The 22,918-nt window shown below is 40.0% G+C and overlaps 1 protein-coding gene across 2 annotated transcripts; it reads left to right on the forward strand.

The window, feature by feature from the left end:
- Nucleotides 1-428: 428 nt before the first annotated feature.
- On the forward strand, nucleotides 429-20,715 carry egflam (EGF-like, fibronectin type III and laminin G domains; the record flags this gene model as incomplete). Of its 2 annotated transcripts, XM_083978318.1 has the most annotated exons (26): nucleotides 429-534; nucleotides 4,368-4,477; nucleotides 5,872-5,958; nucleotides 6,429-6,455; nucleotides 6,675-6,792; nucleotides 6,900-7,035; nucleotides 9,023-9,189; nucleotides 12,045-12,119; nucleotides 12,744-12,856; nucleotides 13,047-13,297; nucleotides 14,027-14,214; nucleotides 14,322-14,422; nucleotides 14,513-14,613; nucleotides 15,291-15,435; nucleotides 15,558-15,747; nucleotides 16,293-16,418; nucleotides 16,885-17,128; nucleotides 17,239-17,350; nucleotides 17,858-17,974; nucleotides 18,156-18,336; nucleotides 18,772-18,795; nucleotides 18,977-19,055; nucleotides 19,304-19,447; nucleotides 19,583-19,666; nucleotides 20,321-20,424; nucleotides 20,564-20,715. In XM_083978318.1, 26 exons carry the CDS (start codon nucleotides 429-431, stop codon nucleotides 20,713-20,715), a joined length of 3,282 nt encoding a protein of 1,093 aa, XP_083834444.1. The 2 variants fall into 2 exon arrangements, with proteins under 2 accessions (XP_083834444.1, XP_083834445.1); XM_083978319.1 differs by lacking the exon at nucleotides 12,045-12,119.
- Nucleotides 20,716-22,918: the final 2,203 nt, after the last annotated feature.

Below are 22,918 nucleotides of genomic sequence, written 5' to 3' on the forward strand. Positions count from 1 at the left end.
ATCTGCCGTCTAAGACGTGCGTGACAAGAAACCGAGATTCCTGCGTAATAAAAAAATGATCGCGAGTGCCATACAGTTGGTTTTGTTCGTTGCGCGTTACGCGTGAATTGTCGGGACAGCCCTCTCCGTCGTCCATCCGCGCGCCTCGTCGGGGCACCGTGGCGGTCAGTCCGCGCGTTAATGTGTCCGACCCACTGATCTTTTGCAGACTGTAATCTTATCAGTGTCAAACCGTAGCTGCCCTTTCCTCTCGGGCAGTCTCTGTCTGCCTTCGGATGGCGTCGGCGCCACAATCTGGATAAAAAGGCGTTTTTAACAGAGAAAACTTTTAGCAGTGAAGGGATCGGGTACATTAACAGTTACAGGCGCGTTTGACTGTGCGTTAAAATGAACATTTGAGCGCTTTAAACTTTCGACCAGGAGAAGACATGGAATCTACATGGAAAGAAAGGAGTCTTCTGTACTTACTTCTCTTTGCAATATGCACTGCCAGCGTTTGCTTTTGTGCAAGAAGATCAAATGTTCGAAGATCTGGTAAGTTCACCATCTAAAAATCATATGGTATTAATAATATGGTAACAGTGATAATCATAATGATAATGGATTTGAGCTACAATGGGGCTGTCTTTGTATTTGCTCATCTTGTCATCTGAGTGATTGCATTATGTGTCATTAAGCCTGTTTTAAAACTTTGTCAGGTTACTTTTGAATTATTGGATAAAACATAATATGGCAGCAATAATTCACTTTAACAACCTGTGTGACACTTTCAAACTTGTTAATTGTTAAACTTTGGTTCATAGCAGTAAAAGTAAAATAACATGGTCGCCAGATCACCACTATACACATCCCTGTTCACCTGTCAATATTCATCCATCTGAACTGTAATTCAAACACCTGACTGATTAAAGGCAGAACTGTCAGGGCTTAGGGCGCAAAGGGAGATGGATATGACTTGTTGCTAAATGGTATTTTCTTGATTTTAAAAAAGAATAGCAAAACTGTAGCCCATCTAAACTTACTTTTTTGTGTGAAAAAAAAATCTTTAAATAAAGGAAAAAGAAAGGTAATATTCAGCTCTGTACCAGCTGCACGCCCATTATCAAACTTGTCAGTGTGACTCTTTGGGCAAAAAAAATCCTTGATGTTGATTTTGTCATTTCCACAGTGTCTCTCCCTGTCAATGTCTCTCCCCCTGTCTCTATCTTTCTTTGTTGTCCTGTCACCCTGAACACTTTTTCGTCCCAGTTTTTTTTTCCTTTTCCTCCTCTTTCTCTCTTTCCATCACTTCCTTTTTCCCTCGCTGTCACTCTCTCTGACTGTCTGTGTTTCTCCCTCACTCCTTCAGCCTTTCAGACCCACAGGCCTTAGCAAGCTGACTATTACATCTGTCTGTCAGCACAGAAAACTCACCACAGTTGAGACTGCCATATACAGAGGATGGCTGTAGGTCTGTCCTCATGACCGCCAGTGACATTTGTACTTGTTTTTGTGTTTTGAGGTCTTTCAGGCCTCATTCCAAGGGAGGGTTGAATGTCAACAGGCATCGATGTCCAGATGCATCACGTCAGCCTTTAAATAACCGATATGGTTGTGTTTGAAAAGAGTTCAAATTGAATGACATCTCACCCAATAGTGGTCTCACTATTTCAGGATTTTGACAGCTTTTTCTCAGTTAGAATTACCTTTTGAATTATTTATGAAAACCATTCAGTAGCTTCCATAGATATTTTGTCACAGTTATTATAACGTCCATCTTAAGTTATTAACTTGTCACCATATGTGTGCATTTTAAATGATCTTCTCCATCACCTCACAAGTATGTGAAACTTAAGGAGACAATGAAAATGTGAAAACAGATTTTCCCTTCAAAGTCAATGTTTATACATTATTTCCCATTTCAAACTGGAGAGGGGGGCTTCAGTACATGTCCTGTTCTTATTCATTTCTGGATGACTCAGACCTGCAAAGAGCAACACTTCTACATGACTGACTGTAAAAGAAGAGATGGACAATCAGAGTGATAGAGAAGTCGGCCTGTTCAGAGAGAAGATCCACAAATTTAAGATTGGATCAAGTGAGATCAAGTATGAGAGAACCTGCTGTTTGTTCATTTTGTCACAAGTTGTATAAATGAATTAGATTACAATTATAGTATGTTAGTGACAGATATAAATGTACGACAATTTAAATTGCAGCAATTTGCTAATCTGTGTTTTTGTAGCATCGGTAAAAGGCGTATCTGTGAGATGTGCTGTATGAGATGCTGCAACTGTCGCGGTCAAGGTGAAGCAGTGAAGCAGCGGGCACATCGGCTTGATAAGACAAGTGATCCAACATGACAAAAACAAACTCAGTGCTGTGTGACAAAGTTTAGCTTTTAATCAGTGCAGGTAAAGTGACTGTCAGAATCAGGGCTTATACTGTAGCTGTGTGCACTCGCTGATGGAACCGCTCAGTGCTACAGACCTGTATAAACCAACTCCACAGCTGCTCTTTGAACAGAGCCTGTAGATATCACTCCTGATTCCTGCTACCTGTGAACTTGCTGTCACAGTTTGAGTTAGTATTTGTTAGTAACTGTTAACTTATGTATGAACATGATTTCATAAATTATCATCTAAATGTAGAATACACCTGTTTACGTCCATTTGGTCATAGAGTATTTTTAAATCTTCACAACAGGTTTGGAAGGATGTGTTATTGAACGTCATATTTTGTCCATTTCTTTTGAAAAAATCTAATCCTAATCATGTATGTTATTTCTAAAAAGAACTGGCTCAGAACAACTTTAGCAAGAGGTTACCTGAGGAGACATCGACAGGACCAGGATCAATACCCAATCTCGTCATACTGACTAAACTTAATCCACTCATTTTAGGGGTTTATGCTAAGATTTTAAGGATTCATAGAGATAAGAGGTTATAGTTTAACACCAGCCTCTCTCAGCAGTATAATTTGTACCCAAACTTAACTTGCACATGAAGCACCACCGTAAGCCGCTGTATGTCGATGGCCATGAAGATGATGATCTGAGAAAGTCGACTTTCTATCTGCTCTAATTCTGTGAGTTTAGCTCACCCGTGCATTCGCTGGGCCACACCCCTGGGGAGATATGGATGATCGGGGAATTCAGCTGACATATTGCATTATCTGCTTGGATGGAAAAGCAGGGAGAAGGGTACGAGAAAGGAGGGGAGATGCCAACAGGAGAGGAGTCAGGGGGACAGGACGGCAAAGGAAGTCAGAGTCAGAAGAAATAAAAAGGAGAGAAAAGGGAAAGTGGAAAAGAGCAGTGATGTAGCTACATGAAATTTCAATTTACTGTGTCCTGCTTTGCTATCTTTAGCTTTGTGTGATCTTCATGTCAGTCTATACCAGCGACATCTGTCCTTTTGTCACCTCGAAAGAGAAGTTTGGTTTTCTTTAAAAAATCTAAATCCGAACTTTGTGCAAAAACTACTAACAGTAATCTTAACCTGATGCTAACCGTGTACTTTTTTTTTTTTAGGTCATATCAAAATATATTCTCATTTTGGTTCATTTATTTTAAAAATGTAATTTCCATATCCATTTTCAAGCATTTTAAGGAGGCTTTTGGTGACCTGAACGTAGCAGTCATCCACTATGTGCTAATATTTTGACTTAAAGGGTACGACCATGTGGCTCTGAGGGCCCTTGTCTGCTCATGTTTCCCCATTAAAGCCTGGTAATGCATATACACTAGGTCATCAGGAGCACTGATGATCTAGAGCTCCATAGATATTTCTCTTTAATGTCCCCATAAGAGCCTCCTGAAGTATTTTCAGGCCATGGTTGAACACTGGAAGTGAAATCACAATCCCCTGTAGTGCCACAGAAGTACCTAAGATTAAATAACTCAGGCCATGAAAATAATGACATCTGAAGTAAGAGTCAGTCGATATTATAAGCCAGCATGTCAAACTACAGGTTATATCACCACAAGTGGTCTTTTTTTCCATTGTTCAAATACACTGAAATCGAGTGTAGGTTTTGCTCAGACTATCATTGATTATACAGAAAGGTATTGCAACAGACTTGCTTTTGCATGGATCTATTGACAAGGCTTCTCTGACAAAGCAGGTAGTTATTTCTACTTCTTGAAAGTGCAACTTTTTTTTACTTTTTGTGAATATTGTCAACCACTATAAATGTGTTTTCTCTTCATATTTGACAAAAAAAATCCTCACAGGGATAGGATAGTGTGAATGTGTGCTCAAAAAGGTTCTATGTTATGTTACTAGACAGTATATAATGCTTATATGTACAGACATGGAGCAACATGCGCATTTAATTCATGTCAGTTTATGAAATGTTATATCTTTTTGTCTATTTGTCTCAACCAGATCGCCTGAGTCCTCCATTAGACATCCAGCTAGAGACAATCAACTGCACAGCCTTCAGTGTACGATGGAAGATGCCACGGCGACACGTCAGCACCATCACTGGATACAAGGTATTGCCACAAATTGTGCTTTTACATTAAATAACAAAAGACTGACCTAGTTGGACTGGTTGTTTATTCTAAAGTGCCCATAGATGTGACTGTGAGCGTGACTGGCTGTTTGTCTCTATATGTCAAACCTGTGATAGACTGGTGACCAGTATAAAAAAAGATACTGCAATAGGATTTGTGTTACAGCCGGTCACATATTTTATTCTCAATTTCTTCCAGCTTTTAACATTTTTATATAAGTCTAGTTAAGATGTTTACAACCCAGTAGTCCTTGCCTTGAGGGTTTACCAACATAACCTTGCCAGGTATCACACACCAAAAAAGGCACAAACTCTTGATGTTCCTTTTAAGACCCCTTTTTTCGGAAATGAATTAAAAGGTTTTCCACTCAGAAACAACAACAACAACAAACAACTTCTGAGATACTTACAAATCAGATTTCCCCTTTTTTCCTAACGTGTGCCCATTTCTGTCAGCAAGCCACTAACATGAATGGCCCCCCATATTTCTTCTGCTTTTAAAGTGCCTGTCAAAACCACTGTCCAGCAAGATGGCCTTGAGGGCCAGATTGATATTTTGAAATTTCTGGTGTTTTGATGGAACCCTTTCACTGCCAAATTTATGCTTTTTCAGAGGCAATATAGCTCTGAAAGATATGGTCTAAAATCTTTATTTGGTGTCCACCCCAGGCGAGCTGTTTTTAAAGTACTGACAGTATTTGCTTTTCTTGGTCGAGATTTAATGGACATAAATTTAGCAATATGCATCGGTAGGCTGTTACTCTAGGTTTCATGCATTATTGTCTGTTCTTTCTTACTTTTTTCTCTGACATAGCTTTTAACTGTACTCTTTGTTCATTCCCTCTGGTGTTTCTTTTTATATATATATATATATTTTTTTTTTACATGATATAATGTCTTAACAGAAACTAGTTTTCCTTCCTTCCTTCCCTCCTTCCTTCCTTGCTTCCTTCCCACCTTTCTAGTGTTTGTTTTGAGTTAACCATTAACAAAGTGAGGATCAGTATGACTGTGTGTGCTGTGCTTTTGACCATATGTCCGCACTAAGAGGATTAGTCAGCTACCTAGCTTCCCCACGACTCACAGATTTGTGTTCTTTTAGGCAGTCACTTTGGAAGTTCATAAATAATCCTGTTTCCTCATAGTATTTCCTCCTTACAATGCTTTGTTTACATTGTCACTACCAAGTCTTGATCTCTTGTGAAGTAGCTGAAAGGTCTAAAAAAAATGGTGCTTTGATCCTGCACAACAGATGTGACATTTGTGAATGTCAGTTGAACCAAACACTGCTCAAATAGGCTTGATTTTACTGGAACAGAAAGATGCTTTTTTTTCCTATTAATATGTGTTTGTATGTGTCTGGATGGTTTTCAGGTCTTCTATACAGAGATGAGAAATGGCAACCCAATGGGAACAGCATCTTTGTTAGAGGTGCCTCTCAGCTTGGACATGCTGACCACTGTGAGTGTACAGAAACATAAATTTTTTTTCTGTGTGTAACTTTTACAGAGTGTGTGGTGGCACCACTGCTGCTTTAGCAGAGCAAATTCTTCAAAAGCAGCGTAACCTTACATTCAGATGTACCGTAAATAAGCAGAAATAAAACACATTTAATTAAATTGTTAATTGTTAACAAATCCGACAAAGACAAAAACAAAGAATGAATTGGTCAAAATAACATGTAGTGTCTTGTGTGTGTTGCTTCATTACAGTGAAAACAATTACTTGAGTTTAATTTAACAGCTTCTCTTTTAGTCATGCATGTGGAAGACTGCCTGCCCAGGAATTATTTACCCAACAACATGACAATTAGAAACACAGCAACTAGAACCTTTGGTCAATGTTTGGATGAAGTTAATAGTATATCTTGGTGTCATGAATGAAAGATATAAAAATTCAATCCTTACTGTTATGTTATGTTTTTCTTGAAGGGGCAATTTGATGGTCAAGCCAGCTTTGTAAGTATCATTTAGCCTTTTTTTTTTTAATAACTTAGACCCTGTCACTGCTTTATCTAACTGTAGGCTAGTTGACATTTATAGCTAGATTTGACAAATGTCCACTTCCAGGCATTGTCTTTCACCATCTTTTTTTATTATTATGGCCATCCTGTTTTTCTGTCTTTCTTATCTATCTGTATCTTTATCCCCTTCCCTCCATATAAAATGGTCTTCAAGGATGTGGACATTGGTAAACTAAAGGTGAACACTAAGTACAGAGTCAGTGTCGGAGCTTACGGCTGGGCAGGGGAGGGCAGGCCCAGCATGCCCAGAGACATCAGCACCGCCACACATGGTAAGAATATGTGAGTAGGTTGAGTCCATTTTACAGCCATTGCTAATATTTCTGTTGTAGGATTATTAATAACTGTGACTGATATCAATTTTGCTCTCCACCATCAGAAATGTGCATGCCCCCATCGCCCCCCACTCAGCCTGTTGTCATGGCTGTATCTGACACAGAGCTGGCGTTGTCATGGCAGCAAGGAGAGAGCGAGGGTAGCGCACCTGTCCTTCACTTCCTGGTGGCTTACATCAGGTCAGTCATAAATTAGGCTGTCAGGTGATTCATGGAGACTCCCTCTGAAACCAAATGATTAAAACCAACTGGATACGTCATAATTATTATCATTATTAGTAATTTGTGAATGTTCAAGATGCTAGCTAGTCTGTTTTAGCCAATGGGAGAGAGACATGCTCCCCGTGTTCCTCTGCTCCCAGTCTTTGTGCTAAGCTAAGCTAAATGCAAAGCAAAATGAATAGAGACTGAGACAAACAGAAGCAGAATTTAAAATCTGCTTTTTAACTATGAGCACCATTATAATAGAAGTTTAAAAGGTGCACTAGAACACTTGGTAACACTTTACTTGAAGGTATCGTCATAAGAGTGACATGACACAGTCATGAACGTGTCATAAACATTATGTCAATGTCATAACGTTGTCATTAAGTGTTATTCGGTTAACCCTAACCCTAAACCTAACCCTACAAAAACCGAATGACACTTAATGACAACGTTATGACATTGACATAATGTTTATGACACGTTCATGACTGTGTCATGTCAGTCTTATGACGATACCTTCAAGTAAAGTGTTACCGAACACTTTGTGCTATAAAGACACCATGACTGATGAATTGTATTTTTTTGGGCAGAATATGTAGGAGTGCTTTATTGTCAGAGAGATAATCAGCTTTAAATTGCAACTTAACAGAACTTTTAGCATAGCGCATTAATGGAGGTAGATAGCTGTATATTTAGCCTCCTTAATCAGACTCTGTATTGTCTCACTGTCACATTGCTTTAATACAGACTACACAGCTCTCTTTTACAGTGAGTTTCATGAGAACTGAGCTGCTCTGTATAGCGTAACCATTTGTATTTTTGACATGAGGGTCAATTGGGACATGAGAAGAAATGAACTTCTTACTCTTGTCTAGTAGTTTCCAGCCTCAAACACACATACTCTCACACACACACTCTCTCTCACACACACACACACTCATAAAGGAATTTCCTATTTCTCAATGACAAGGAAGTTGAGGTCAGAAATAATTTGCTCCGAGTCCTCTGATGATTTGCCAGACACCAATAAAGAAGGCAGATTGAATTTTAAAAGGTCCCCATAAGAGTTGTTTCTGAAAGAAAATAAGAAAATAAAAAGTTATTAACATATAAAAGAAAACAAACTTTAAAACACCGTAGTGTTGCCCTTCATGGTGTAAAGTTAACACCCTGTGACTAAGCAAAGGGAGAAAGAGAGAGAGATGGAGGCAGAGAGACTGTCACTTAGTTTGAGAGACTGGATGTGAATCATTGCCTGTTTTTTTGCATGGAGTGGGGATTTTCCACACAAAAGGGCCGTGTCAGAGGCACATCTTTCCCCTCTCACATCAAAAAAGGTCTTGCTGAAGGGAGACATTGACTGATGATGAAGATGACTATTCAGCAGATAGCTATAGCTCCAGGCGCCACAGATCTGCACACAAACATGGCAGTTTGAGATGGAAGCTGGAGATGATAGCCAAAAATATAAAGTCCAGGAGATTATCACTTTATTTATTTTTTGTTGAAAAGTATTCAACGTCCTCTAAAGCGTAAAATAACATGTTGAGGCTTGAGGCAGCTCAAAATGAGTAAGATAATGAAAACTGCCTTGATCAATCGCTCATTTGGTTTTGTTTGAAAAGTGGTTCAGTATTTTCCTGACTTTGAATTTTGCAGAGCCACAGTTGTGCTTGTTCCTTTCAGGTACACAGAGCAGCAGGAGGAGCACAATCAAGTGCCTGAATAGAGTTTTGAAACATCCCACACAAAAGCATATCATCATCCTTACAGCAATTATGTTGAGTGATGATTTTTATTGATAATTTGTACCAAAACCAAGACCACTGTTTTGTTTTGTAAAATGCCACACACAGATGTAACAGTGTCAGAACCCAAAACTGTTTAGCTACCTTTATTAGATGAATTGGCCATTCAGTTTGTTATTATATATCTTATGTGTCCTTTTCCCTTTTCTCAGGCCAGAAATGGACACAGAGTGGACATATATTCGTGAGCCCATTGAGACTAACTCCATGGTTTTGAAGGGATTAATACCAGAGACGGAGTACCAGTTTGTTGTCCGGGCCGTCAACGTGCATGGGGTTAGTCCGCCGAGTCACATCAACAACCCTGTGCGCACTCTTGGTAAGGCCAAATGTTGATCTCTGAGCTTAAATCTGCTGTGATTTTACAGCCTTGAAATCTTATTCCCAGCTCCCTTGTTACCGTGGTATCAACTACATCGCAAAAACAAGTCAATTTCAGTTTAGTTTCAACATCACACCCACACAGAATTAAACAGACCATGCTCATTTTTGCATCGCCAAAGTTATCCTCACAATAAAACATTTACTATGTTCAACCGCACTGTGTAAACCCCAGTGTTACCGTGGAGACAGTCATCCTCTCCCAGCAGTGTGAAGCAACGATGAGGTTTTGAAATTGTAGAGTTGAGGCATAATTCACAGGGGACACCAACATGCAATGATTAGTATTTAGAAATTCACCCTGTATTGCACAATGTGCTTTACTTTATTCTGTCAGCATTTTACCTTTCCCACCTTTCAGCCTAACATTTGAATAGATTAAGCATATGTCTGCTTTTATTAATGTATCATCACAGTTCATTCCATAACATAACATCTAGATATCTTGACATTTTGATGATACAGTAGATTTTGCAAATTTACCACAACTTTGCATTATCTCTTCTGTCTTACCTCAAATATTCTCACAGAACCCCCTGCAAATCATCATGAGAAGGTCGTGCGAAAAATCAATAAAATAAATAGCACTAGACAGTTTGACTCTTTCAGCATTTGCTTGAATGTAGGACAGCACCTGGCAGTGTGTCAGTCCGTTTGTCCGACTCTTGCCCTGGATGATGGAGATATAGAGCAACAGAGTCATTAACTTTATTATTTTTGATATAGTCGGCGGCTGGTGGCGTGTGGGGGAGGGGCTGATTGATATTAAATCACACAAACACACACGCATTCACACAGGTGTGTGGGAGATGTACACAAATATGAAAATAAGCAGTGGTAGCAATATATTAATGGATTAAGGTTCATGACATTCAAGCACTTTACCTACAGATTAGTTGCCATAATGTATGTATGATTATTTAAATTAAACAGTCGAGTATTTATAATCACACACAGGCCACACTGCATCACACGCTCGGTCTGCCATCACACTGTTGTGAACTCCTCTGACGGCACTAAGTTCCTTCAGTCCTGCTAGACCGCACAGAGACCTACAGAGGACAGGGACAGAGATAATAGCACAAAGAAGTTAAGAATAATGTCAATGAAAGTTACATGAAACAAGATAAATGGAGTCAGTCAGAGGGACACGGAGAGACAGACGGACAGAAACGAGGAGATAGAGAAGCGTGGTTTCTCAGCAGGGGATAAAAGCGGGTTACGTCCGAGTCTCATCAGACAGGATTAAGGACGGAATGCCAGACCCCTTTTCTGCCTGTCCACACCCCTGATGGAAACACACACACACACACACACACATACACAAGCTATCACAGAGAGAGCAACAAGAAAAGTATGTCAGTCAGTCAAGCCCACCCCCGCTGTTCACTCAAGCAGTGGTGCATTGTGTGTGTGTGTTCCTAGTGGTTAGAAAGAGGGAGGTATGGATTGAGGGGGATTGTTACACAACAGCAGATTAGTTTTCTGAGGGATTTTTGGGCTTCTCCCCCTCCCTGTATGCCAGCAGTCAGTATTCAGGAGGACTTAATGTTATTAGACTTTACAAATTAGCACTTTAAATCTTGGCATCCATTCAACCTTAAAAGTCAAATTTCCCCGAGATGTTTTGCAGCTAATTTAAAAAAAAAAAATCCGTATCAGTTGACTGATATCACTCCACAGTGCTACACGAGGAATGATACTGTAAAATGAAGATGGACAGGGAGGTGGAATGGGAAGTAAACGAGGGGGGGGTTATGTTATGTAAGCTAAGATTAAGCGTCCCCAGCGTAGCGTGGAAGGGAGGGGAGGTGTTGCATTGAATGTGCACTTCATTGTTTTTTTCAACTTTTTGTACTTAAGCGCTCATCCAAGACTAGTAATAATACACTCAGTATATCTCAGTATTGTATGATATGAAAAAAATATACATAAATGTGTAGTGTACGAGTAGATTTAACATAGGGCCTACTACTGTATAATACTGTCCATCAAATGTATAACCAAATTACATGTAATTGAACTAACAGTGTAACTTTCAGAAGCCTATACTGTGCCATTTTGGTTTGGTTTAATGCTGAAACCACAAAAAATTGCAAACTATTTGCAAACATTATTTTTATTTTACCAATTGCTTCTCTACCGTAAAGCCATCTTTGACAAGACTGCCTGCTGTGAGCACACCCCAGACGATGCATTTGTCAGGCAGTCAGCTCCACGCACTTGACCTTTGTGCAGTGCGTGTGCCAAAGCCAAGGGCAGGTGTTGCCCAGAGCTCACACAGTGGCAACATCATTATGGATAAACCTCCTGATTCTCAGCCTGAATCCCCATGGCCATTTTCAAGCAGCTGTTGTACACAAAACCAAAGCTGGCATTCCTTTCTCATAAATAGCTGAGTATTTATTCCTTCTGGTGTTTGACCTGTGAACAAGAAGACACTTTTTGCAAAAAACTGCATCTTTTTTTTTTTTTTTGCCATTTAGTAGCTTTAATGAATTAAACTAGAGTTCTCCTTGAGTAGCTTTGCAGTTGTTCAAAGCTACAGTGTGCTTTCAAACTATCCTCCCCAACACTGTGTACAACAACACATTTAGGTATTGAGAACAGGGACATAGCAGGTCTGTGGGCTTTCAACTCAAGAACCCACTTACATCACATAAGTTAATTGGGCAAAAAAAAAGAAAAAAGTTAGCAACTAATTAATTAAAGTGGCTTTTGCAAAACATGATTTTTTGGCAGTTGCCTATCTCACTGTATTCACTGTCTGGCTTTGTCTTTGTACATTATGAGCTCCCTATGGCACTATTCTGTATCGAGGAGACACCTTTCAGTACGTGGTGCGGCAGCCTGGGTACAGGCTAACAGGTAGACCCACTCAGCCAATAGCAGCTGTATGCTTTCTCATCATCCCTATTATTATTATTATTATTATTATTATTATCATCATCATCATCATCATTTTTATCAAATATGGTCACATGTTTCACACCATGATCATTCGTCATAGAAAGAGCCATCATTCCTCAGCAGCTCCTTTAGTGAACCAGTCATCGTTATTTGTTGCGAAGGTCATGGTCATTGTCGGCATCACTTTGCAGTGACTGAAATGTCATTGTCATATGTGATACTGCAAATGCAAGAAAAGTCCAAGCCTGCACCACTGGCGCAGAGAAACAGCGATTGATTTTTATGAGCCCCTTCCGGCCACATAGGAAAGAATAATACAATAAAAGAAATGGGGCGTAATTCTAATAGCAAATGGTTTTCAATTGATGCAGTGGATATGAAAGTAAATATAGACTTTACTGTGTGTTTGCAGTGTCACCTCATTGACCTCTTTGCTCTCCAACCATGTGATTCTCCGACCTGCATTTACTGCATTTAACACGTGTTTTTCCCTTCATTTTACCGGTGTCACTGTCATCATTGAGGTACTTTAACAGCATTTAATAACAGGCGTGTTATAATCCTCTATGACATTCTTGACAGGCTCATCAGATGTTGGCAGTGGTGATTATGGACGCTACATCACAGACTCCGGGATCAAAGACGACGATGGCTTCGACGTTGATGACTCTGATTATGATATCTTTATTGAAGAGGTGGGTTTTTACGTGTCAGAGTTTGGATAGTGATTGCTGAAATTTTGAGTTTAGTTAGACTCTGTGAATCAAATTAAATTATAACGGTCGAATTAGCTGGAAAAAGAAGTGATGATAAAACACTTTTATGTCTGAAATATTACTCTATCCAACTTTTTCTGTTAATTCTTTATTCCTCTCTGCTTCCCAGTTGAAGCCATTCCCAGGTATCAGTCAGGATAACAAGAAATCCCAGCTCCGTTCGCGCTCTGGTCCCCCATCTGGTCGGAACGTTGTTTACCGTATGAACACCATCCCTCCACGCAACGTCACTGCCCCACCAGTTTCCACCACCACCACCGCGTCCATTCTGCCAGATTTCTCAGATCTGGTCTTCCCCACCACCTCAGAGCCCAGTACCACTCCTGACACCACAACTACCGCCCCACTCACCACCACCAGGTAAAATGAACCTTAAAAGCTCTGGTTTTCCTTGGTACCTTGGTTTTACTGACATTGTTGCACTGTATTTGATTGAAAAGATGTCAGTGCTGTTTGTCAACAGCTAGAGGAGTTAATGGCCTTTCTCTTTAAGGAAAAGTTGAACAGGGTTAGAGTCTTTTTTCTACAAAGCAAAAAAAACAAGACAAAACAGTCGTATCAGAAGGTTTTCTCAACAAAATCACAATTATTATTGATGTTCCTTTCGCTCTCTGATTGCTAGATTGTTGATTTTCCTGGCTTTCTGCTTAGTCCTAAAAGCCACCTCCAATTTGCTTTTTTCATGCTCGTCCACTTAATTAGTTGCTAATGACGTTGACTGGAGCAGTGCAGTGAAATATCACATCAATTTAAGTTGCTATTTTGGTCTAAATGCACAGCTTTAACTGGAGAAAAATATAGGCTGGCTACTATCCACTGTTCATTTACATCAGTGTGGCACTTCACTTAAAGTGCAGATGTAAAATGGTATTTACAAATAAAGGTTGAAAAAGCAAATGTCACTTTAGATAAGGTAGTTCAGAAAAGCACGAGGACAGAAGTGACAGTGCAATAAAAATGTTGGAAGACTGTTATTAGCTATTATTATTATATCAGCTGTTTTAGACTTTGCGGTGTAAAAACCTTGCTTCTTTTCCAAACCTGAACCTGAAACTTCTTCATCTTTCTTACTGTTTGCATCCTCCCCAGCATTACTTTGCCCACCACCACTACCACCCCAACCATGTCGCCCTGGAAAGGTGACGTGCCTCGTATGTACGACCTGACCTGCGACGACACCGTGTGTCCTCCAGACAGCTTCTGTCTCAGTGATTATGACAGCGGAGGTTCACGTTGTCACTGTAACCTCGGACGAAGAGGGGACACTTGCTCTGAGGGTGAGGGAGAGGCATATTCGACTGTCTGCCATACTTTTCGCAGCTACTCCCACCGGCTCTGCAACCATGAATTTATCATGATATTTATCTTTTTTGTTCTTCTCCAGTGATGTCAGTGAACTTCCCCAGGTTCTTTGGCTACTCTCACATGACCTTTGAACCCCTGAAAAACGCTTACCAGACTTTTCAGATTACTTTGGAGTTTAAGGTAAGTGAATGAGCTGATTTATAACTTTTTTTTTTGTTTTCATCCTGACAATGATGAGAATATATTTCAAACAGTTTCTCTCTGGTGTAGGCAGAGTTAGAGGACGGCCTGCTGCTGTACTGTGGAGAGAACGAACATGGCCGTGGAGACTTTACCTCTTTGGCCCTGGTGCGAGGCAAGGTGCACTACAGGTGAGGAATACAGTGACTCACATTTTGTTTATCCAGCGTATATAACTGACGGGTTCAGACCGAATTAAAAGCAACTGCACATTAAGGGCCAAATAGTGATTACAAACCACATTAATAATAGTTGTTACTCAGTGAAACCTAATGTCAAATAAAGGTGAAAAGAAAACTGTTTCAGTAATAAAGCTAACAGTTACCCAACAAGGGAACCAAACCAAATATAAATGTAAGATGTACATGCCTAATACAAGATTTAATGATACATTTCGACCATAATACATTGCACCTTAGATGTATTTTATTACTGAAAACTATATACCTTCAGTAAGCGGTTACAATACAGTAGGTACATACAGTACAGAATATACCTACAGTATGATACAGTAGGGGGAAAAGTTAAGCCTTTTGGGAAACACTCTTACGGAGAGTTAGATTAAAAGATTGATATCACTCTCATGCCTCTCCCTCCAATTTAAAGCTTTTTCCTGGGGAGTGTTAGCTTAGCCAAACACAAATTATGGAAGCCCGGGGATAAACAACTACCCCGGCTCTGTTAGACTGGCAAACTCCTGGGGTAAATTTAGTGTAAAACATGTTGCAGATGCACATAACTTTATCTTTTTACAGCATGTTCTCCATGAATATATACATAACAATTACCTGATTCTTTTCCCCTTTAGGTTTAACTGTGGTACAGGAGCAGCTCAGATAGTCAGTGAGAGTCGTGTAGTCCTTGGTCAGTGGCACACAGTGACTGTCTTCAGAGACGGTATGAGCGGCTGGCTCCGCATGGACAACGACACCCCTATATCTGGACGCTCACAGGTAACAACAATGGCATCTGTTAGTTTTAATAGCAAAGGATATGCCGTCTATTACTAACAATATTAGCTTAGTCAGTGTGTTTACAGTAATAAAGGATGTTCTCTTCACTCTTGCCGTCTCAGGGCCAGTATACAAAGATCACTTTCCGCTCCCCGCTGTACTTGGGGGGGTCTCCGAGCACATACTGGCTGGTCAGGGCAACAGGGTCAAATCGTGGCTTTGTTGGCTGCATTCAGAGTCTGACTATCAACAACAAGGCCACAGACATCAGACCCTGGCCTCTGGGCAAAGCTCTGAGTGGAGCTGATATAGGTGAGCAAGCATAACATGTAGCAGTGTCCTAACTACTTTGTTTGGCTTGATACATAAATTATTGTAGTAAATTTAGATGACATTGTTTATTCATTGGACCGACTGATGATATTGTCATTTAGTTCAAATCTGAGAGCATAAAGTGACACAGCATTCATCCTTTGGTTAAAGTAGCTGCAACAACAAAATACATACAAACATGGTAACACAAGAACAAAAACGTCTGGTTCTAATATTGAAATAGACGGTGACACATGGCACCATGTCAGAAAAATAACAATTTTTGATAAACAAGTTTTGAACAACTTGCCTCTCTTTCTAATGGCCAATTTCCCAAGTAGAAATGTTGAGGTGAATCAGCCTTCGCAGAGGACTTTTAATAAAAGCAATGAAAATTTGTTTTTGCCAGCTGGAAATAAAACCACCACTGAAACTGCTTTTTTTTTTCTAAATGTATAATTTCTATACGTGGTTCCAGTTCTATGTATGGATACATATGTGGAGTTTGGCCCTAATCACCTCATATCTCCTCTCCACTCTACCAGGAGAGTGCAGTGACACTGTGTGTGACCTGGTCAACTGTGCCAACGGCGGCGCCTGCTTTGCAAACCGTGCTGACGGCTTCATCTGCCTGTGCCCACTCGGCTTCAGGGGAGCACTTTGTGAAGAGAGTGAGTCAACTCAATCTTCCATTTTCTCACACCTACACATGTTAGACACACTTGTTTACAACAGGAGTTTTGTACCTCTGTGAAAGCAGAAAGTGAAATCTCTTTGAGGTTTGTTCGTACTTGATGGCTGTCATAGACTTTTCACACACACCTTTTAAGGTAATTACCGAACAGTTGAGTGCAATATAAAGAAAATTGGTTGAGATGAGGATTATTATTTCCAATATAGAGGCAGAGGGATTGATTGCATGTCAGACCAGCTTTCAGACAATACAACCTACCACTTTCCTTCCCTCCTCCACATGTCCCTTCTTTCCATTTTCTTCTGTTCTCATTGACTTCTTCCTTTTCCTCCCCTTCACTCTTAATCATTTTAATGCTCAACGCCTCTTCTTCCCCCATGGCCCAAATCCTTCTCCTTCCTTCTCGCCTGTTCTTTTCTCTTATCTTCTCTCATACTCCTCAGGTTTCTCACTGTCCTCGCCGCTCTTCAATGAGACAGTGTTTTCATACGCTGTCATTCCCTGGCCTCAGTCCTCTCAGAGTTATCTGTCCTTCACCGAGTTCGAGCTGACGTTTCGGCCATCGATGCCCGACGGGGTGCTGCTTTACAGCGATGACGCAGGCAGCGGAGACTTCCTGGCTATAAACCTTGTGAACAGATATGTAGAATTCAGATTTGACTGTGGCTCTGGAGGAGCGGTCATAAGGTACTTGATAAATCCACTCTCATTCTAGTCTGTGCCCCTTTTTATTTTCCTCTTCCACTTACATTTTCCAACTAAATGTCACATGCTGAATGTAATGGTGTGCGCCACAGGAGTGAGGAGCAGATCAGTCTGGACTCATGGCATGAGCTGAAGGTCTCTCGCACAGCAAAGAGTGGTATCCTGCAGGTGGACAGCCAGAGGGCAATGGAGGGCATTGCTGAGGTATTTTTCCTTCAGTTTACTGTAGTTTGTTGCATAAAGTTAATTTGTGTTATTTTTGACCACAAGAGGGCAGAAAGACCTCATAATGAACTCAGCAACGGCACAGTCACACACAACTTAAATGTGTGACATTAAATCATTTTAATGACCCCGTTTGGATCCTGAAAAACTCCAAAGACAACATCAGGCTCTTTGATGTGCCATATTAACTAACTCTCCAAAGTGAAAGACATGAGAGTTTTACCTCTGATAACAAAATACAGGTAAAATGCCAACACCTGTATGTGATTTGCTGCTACTGCATCTTCCATAAGTAAACTTCAACCAAGTGCAAAATATATGAGGAGAGGAAATTATACTATACATGGTCAAACATATTAATTCTTAAGCAAGTATTTTATAAGGAAAGCATAGCCTGAATGGCATTAATATTTATGAACATATTCATTTATATGGCATAACTAGATTTATTCATGAACGGATGACATAACTAATCTTTTCCTGCAGGGAGCTTTCACTCAGATCAACTGCAGTTCACCTCTCTATATTGGAGGAGTACCAGAGTATGATAAAACCAAGAGGACAGCAGGTGTAATAAAGCCCTTCACTGGAATTATACAGAAGGTACGGCTATATATATAATCTGTATACTGTGGGGTCCAGAAACCCGAGACAACGCAAGTCACCATATATAAATATATCATCTCTGCAGCCACAAAGCTGACCACTATGACAAGAGTCTCTTTAAACCTTTTCACCTTTTCTTGCTTCATCTCCATTTTCTGTGTTCTTTTCATCTCCCCAGCTGGTGCTCAATGACCGTGCCATCCCAATAACAACTGGCACAGCAGGTGGCGTCAATGTGGCAAATTCAGCCCACCCATGTGTCCAAAGTCCCTGCGCTAATGGAGGGACCTGCAGGCCCAAGTGGGACGGGTACGAATGTGACTGCCCCCTAGGGTATGATGGCAGGCACTGCCAGAAAGGTCAGTTGCACTACACCATTATTGTACCTACATGCATGTTGTGCATGGTACTAAGTCAGCTGACATATTTATAGAAATTATAAAATGGCTGAAAATCAGTAGTTGTTGTTGTTGCTGTTGGCGTTTCTGTGTTTGTTGAGTAAAACTAAGGAAAAAAAATGATACATGAACTTCTTGATTTAGTAAAAAAAAAGAAAAGAAAAAAAATGCTGCTGTTTTAAAATCAATTATGAATAAGGTAACAAAGGCAATGTTTTTTGTCTGTATTATATGTGGATTGAACCATGTGATACGATCTTTCCATTTCTCGTGGATTAAACCCTCTCTCTCTGTGTTATCATGTAGTGTCATGTAATGTCGTACAGAATGATACAGTGGACATAATCCCTTAAGCCTGTCTATGCCTTTTCTGTTTTTAATGCTTTCACTGAGCAGAGTGTGGGAATTATTGTTTGAACAGTAAGTTTGCTTGTATGATTTCGAATAGAATACCATATACTCAAATACACATATACCCTCCCAACATACATGTACCCTCAGAGTATCAGTTTTAGCTTTCACCTGAGCTTTGGCCACAGATACACAATGATGCTGCCACCTTGTGGTGGCATGACATAAATACAGTGTTTTCTCCACACAGCTGTGACTGAGGCCATTGAGATCCCACAGTTCATTGGGAGAAGTTACCTGAACTACGACAACAGCGATATCCTTAAGAGGTTGGTAGAGAAATGTGTATCTGATGATGAGCCTGCAAAGTGACTCTGAGATTTCTCATGGGGAACTGTAATTAAACACCAGCTGTAAACACCAAAGGTCTCTAAAACTTTCATAGCAAACCTTTGCAAACCAATTATAAGGTGAAAGAACCAGGAGTATTTCTTCTCACTGTTACGCCAAAAGTGATTGCTGTGATCATACTGTACTTGCTTATACATACTCACGTGTAAATGTGCTGTTTTCTCAGGGTTTCTGGGTCCAGGAACAACCTTTTCATGCGATTTAAGAGCACAGCCAAAGACGGCTTGTTGCTATGGCGAGGAGACAGTCCAATGAGACCCAACAGTGACTTCCTGTCCATGGGGCTTCAGGATGGCGCACTACTCTTCAGGTATTTTGTGTAAAATATACCACTACTCATTTGTTCTAAATATACACATACACATATTTTTCATCTGGGCAGTACCTCACAAAAATGAACCCACTGTACCTTATATAACTCCTTATAAATGTTTCCATGTTGCAGCTATAATCTGGGCAGTGGTGCTGCTAATATTATTGTCAATGGGACCTTCAATGATGGAAAGTGGCACAGAGTCAAAGCTGTGAGGTAAGCTCAGTCTAAAGAAAGTCCAATTTTTAGTAACAAATCCTGCTGAATCAATGTCAATGCTGTGGTGAACACAACACACATGTGGCCATGTTTTGTTTTCACTTGTCTTCACCAATGTATAACACTAAAGCTGCACCAGTCAATTTCCTTGCCCACTTGGGGGCAGCAGAGTAAGCTCTAAAGTCGCCACTGATGTACTTTCATTCATAAACATCATATGATTATTTAAACATCTTGCATTAACATTAAACTACTAAACTACTACTAAAACTCACTACAGAGCTGAAGGAAACTGTACAGTCAAGTGATGATATTTATCTGTGGTTATGTCCTTATGAGGAACCCCATTCATGTTCCACAGTCATTTGATCACTGTTACTTGTTACTCACATTGTTACTATAAATCTAATGATTAGTGCAGCTTTGAGAGCAGGATATAACTTTTCCTGCATGGGACATTCAGAAACACGTTGATTTTCAATCCATGTGGAACTTGGAAAACCCCCAAGGAGGACAGATTTAATCTCTACAATTATTTTGTTGTTTTGGTATTTACAGTCGATGTGATGCACCAGTCCAAGAATGACATAACTTAATCTTTGCACTGTTTCTCATGTTTATAAGTTGACCATTATCACTTCTTGTCTTTAGGGACGGCCAGTCAGGGAAGCTGACAGTGGATGACTATGGAGCAAAAACAGGCAGGTCACCGGGAAAGATGAGACAACTCAATATCAACGGGCCTTTATATGTTGGTAGGTATTGCTCACAACCCCCAGTCGCATAGGATGCTGCACATACATTGCACATCTACTCGAACCAGTTTTGATTTCTACATCTCTCTGTATTTTCCATCATCTCTCTTTCTGTTTTCTCTGTGCTCTCCTTCTGAAGGCGGGATGAAAGAGATAGCTCTTCACACAAACAGGCAGTACAATGGAGGCTTGGTGGGCTGCGTGTCCCACTTCACACTCTCCACTGATTATCACTTAGCGCTGGTGGAGGATGCTGCTGACGGCAAGAACATCAATACCTGCTCCAACTAGAAAATGGCCTCAGCAGATGAAAGCTTCAACACCATCTTTAACCGGAGTGAGCACCTCGACCAGCTGATTTGTCATCTTGAAACTGACTTGCCAGCACCAAATGAGTGAAAACGAAAACAATATCATTTTGGTTCAGGGCCGACATGGTATAAAGTCCAAAAGACTAACAACATTGTTACTTTGTGTGCAAAGTTTTCAAACCAACTCTAACCAGCAATGTAAGGTTTGCTTTCACGTTAACAACTTGATGAATTGCTCTGAAAACCAGTTTTGGCTCGTGGCAACAAAAAAACAAAAACAACAACAACCAGAGGATATTACAAAGCACAAGTACTCTGAAAGGAGAGAAAAAGCTTAGCATTATGGGTAATGAGGGTCTTTTGAAAAATCTTTTGAAGGACATTTTTTTCATGGGATGATTCCAATTGACTTTATCTTTATTTTATTTTATTTTGTTTTTTCTACTGTAAATCCTTATTTGATTGCTGGAAGAACCAAGTGATCCGAGGGATCAAGAGTCATCACAAGTTTCTCATGAACCTGACCTAGAGCAGCTAGCAGAGATAAACTTCTTTGTAGAGGATTTTGGTTGTGGCCCTAGAAGATTTCTGTTGTTTTTGTTGTTGTGGCATTTGTATTTCGTGATGTATTATCAGTCCGTAGAGTCTGAAGTCAGATTTTTTTTTTATAGGTTACTAGTTTTGGAGAGTGAAGATATCAGCTGCACAAAACACTTGTTTCTTTGTACCTTCTTTTTAGTTGACATGGTCCCTTTTTTTATTTGGAGCTCTCAGATGCTAGTCACATGAAAGTCTAATGTTGACACAGCGCAGCCACCAAGTCATGAACAAACTGGGCATGACAGTCTGCTGCTATCATTTGACACAAACTGTGGCCGTCAGCTTTTAAGATGAGTTGCTTTGTATGTTTTGTTGTCTCACCAGAGAAAAATAGGTCAGTACTCTTATTCAAGCATGTTTCATTGCCAGTTGCTTCCCCAACGCCTAGGCTTTAAAGGGATCTTTCTGCAAATGATTAAAATTTGAAACTATCACAAAAACAATTATTATATTGATTTACCACTTAGTTATTTCAGGACAGTGAAATTCAATATTTTCAACACGTGAAATCTAGAAGAGGAATAGTGAAAGAGGTTCCTCCGGTAAAATACATCATGTGACTGTGGCTTGTGAATGAACATGGTTTCCACTGAGCAATGACCCACAGCGTTGACTGTCTACTGTACAAAGTGTAGCATATTTTGACTGTATGTATTTGATGAAACATAGTAAGTATCTGTAGGCTGTAGAGAAAATGTTGATGTAGCTTCTGTATGTGTCTGAGGATCCATTCAAAGCTCTAAGTTTAGGTTTATGCTCATTGCCAACTTTTGTCAGTTACTAAAGCCAGATGATCCAAATTTGTACACAGGACTGACCTGGGTGCAGTTGAACTGGGGCGAGCAAACAGAAACCACTCCGGCTGAGTGCAGACAGACCAAAAAAAAAAAAAAAGTATAACTACTTGAGCCTTAATAACCCCATAAATAATCCCCAGAAAATAAAATAAAGCTAGTGTATCTACAGTAGGTGCTACCACTCGTATGAATAAAAAGTTAGTACAGGCGGGTCTGAAAGATTGTTTTTCAGGTTTGCAGTCACCTCCCATTCCAAGACAAGGGAGTAAATGAAGGAAGTTACAGTAGATGGTGGCAATCTTATTTTGCAAGTGTCAGCCTATAATTTGTTTCTCAAAGTCAATACAAGAAAGGTTCACTGTATTTGTAATAGATACACTGTGACAGCTGCCTGTCAAAAACTGAACTATTGAAAATAAACTAATCTAAACAAATAGACAAAGAAGTAGTTATATAACTTGTTAATCGAATTGTGTCATGTTTTGTCCTAAACAGTTATGGCTCTTGGTGTTTTCATATTTGGAGGACGGCTCAGTTCAAACACCCAGAGGTCACAGTTCACAAAGCCTCAGCTTACTGCAGCCACCATGCTTTTTATTTGATCAGCATCACCCTGTCTGTGTCTCTAATCACTTTACACATCGCATACCATGACAGCTGAGGTCAAATAGATTGTGTGTGTGTGTGTGTCAAGGAAGGTGAGAAACTGAAAATCATGGACAGAATTTGTTTTTATTGTGGTAACATTTATTCCAAGAATCTTTGTAAACAAATCCCATTGAGACC

The sequence above is a fragment of the Trachurus trachurus genome (assembly GCF_905171665.1).
Source record: "Trachurus trachurus genome assembly, chromosome: 9".
NCBI classification, from domain to species: Eukaryota; Metazoa; Chordata; class Actinopteri; order Carangiformes; family Carangidae; genus Trachurus; species Trachurus trachurus.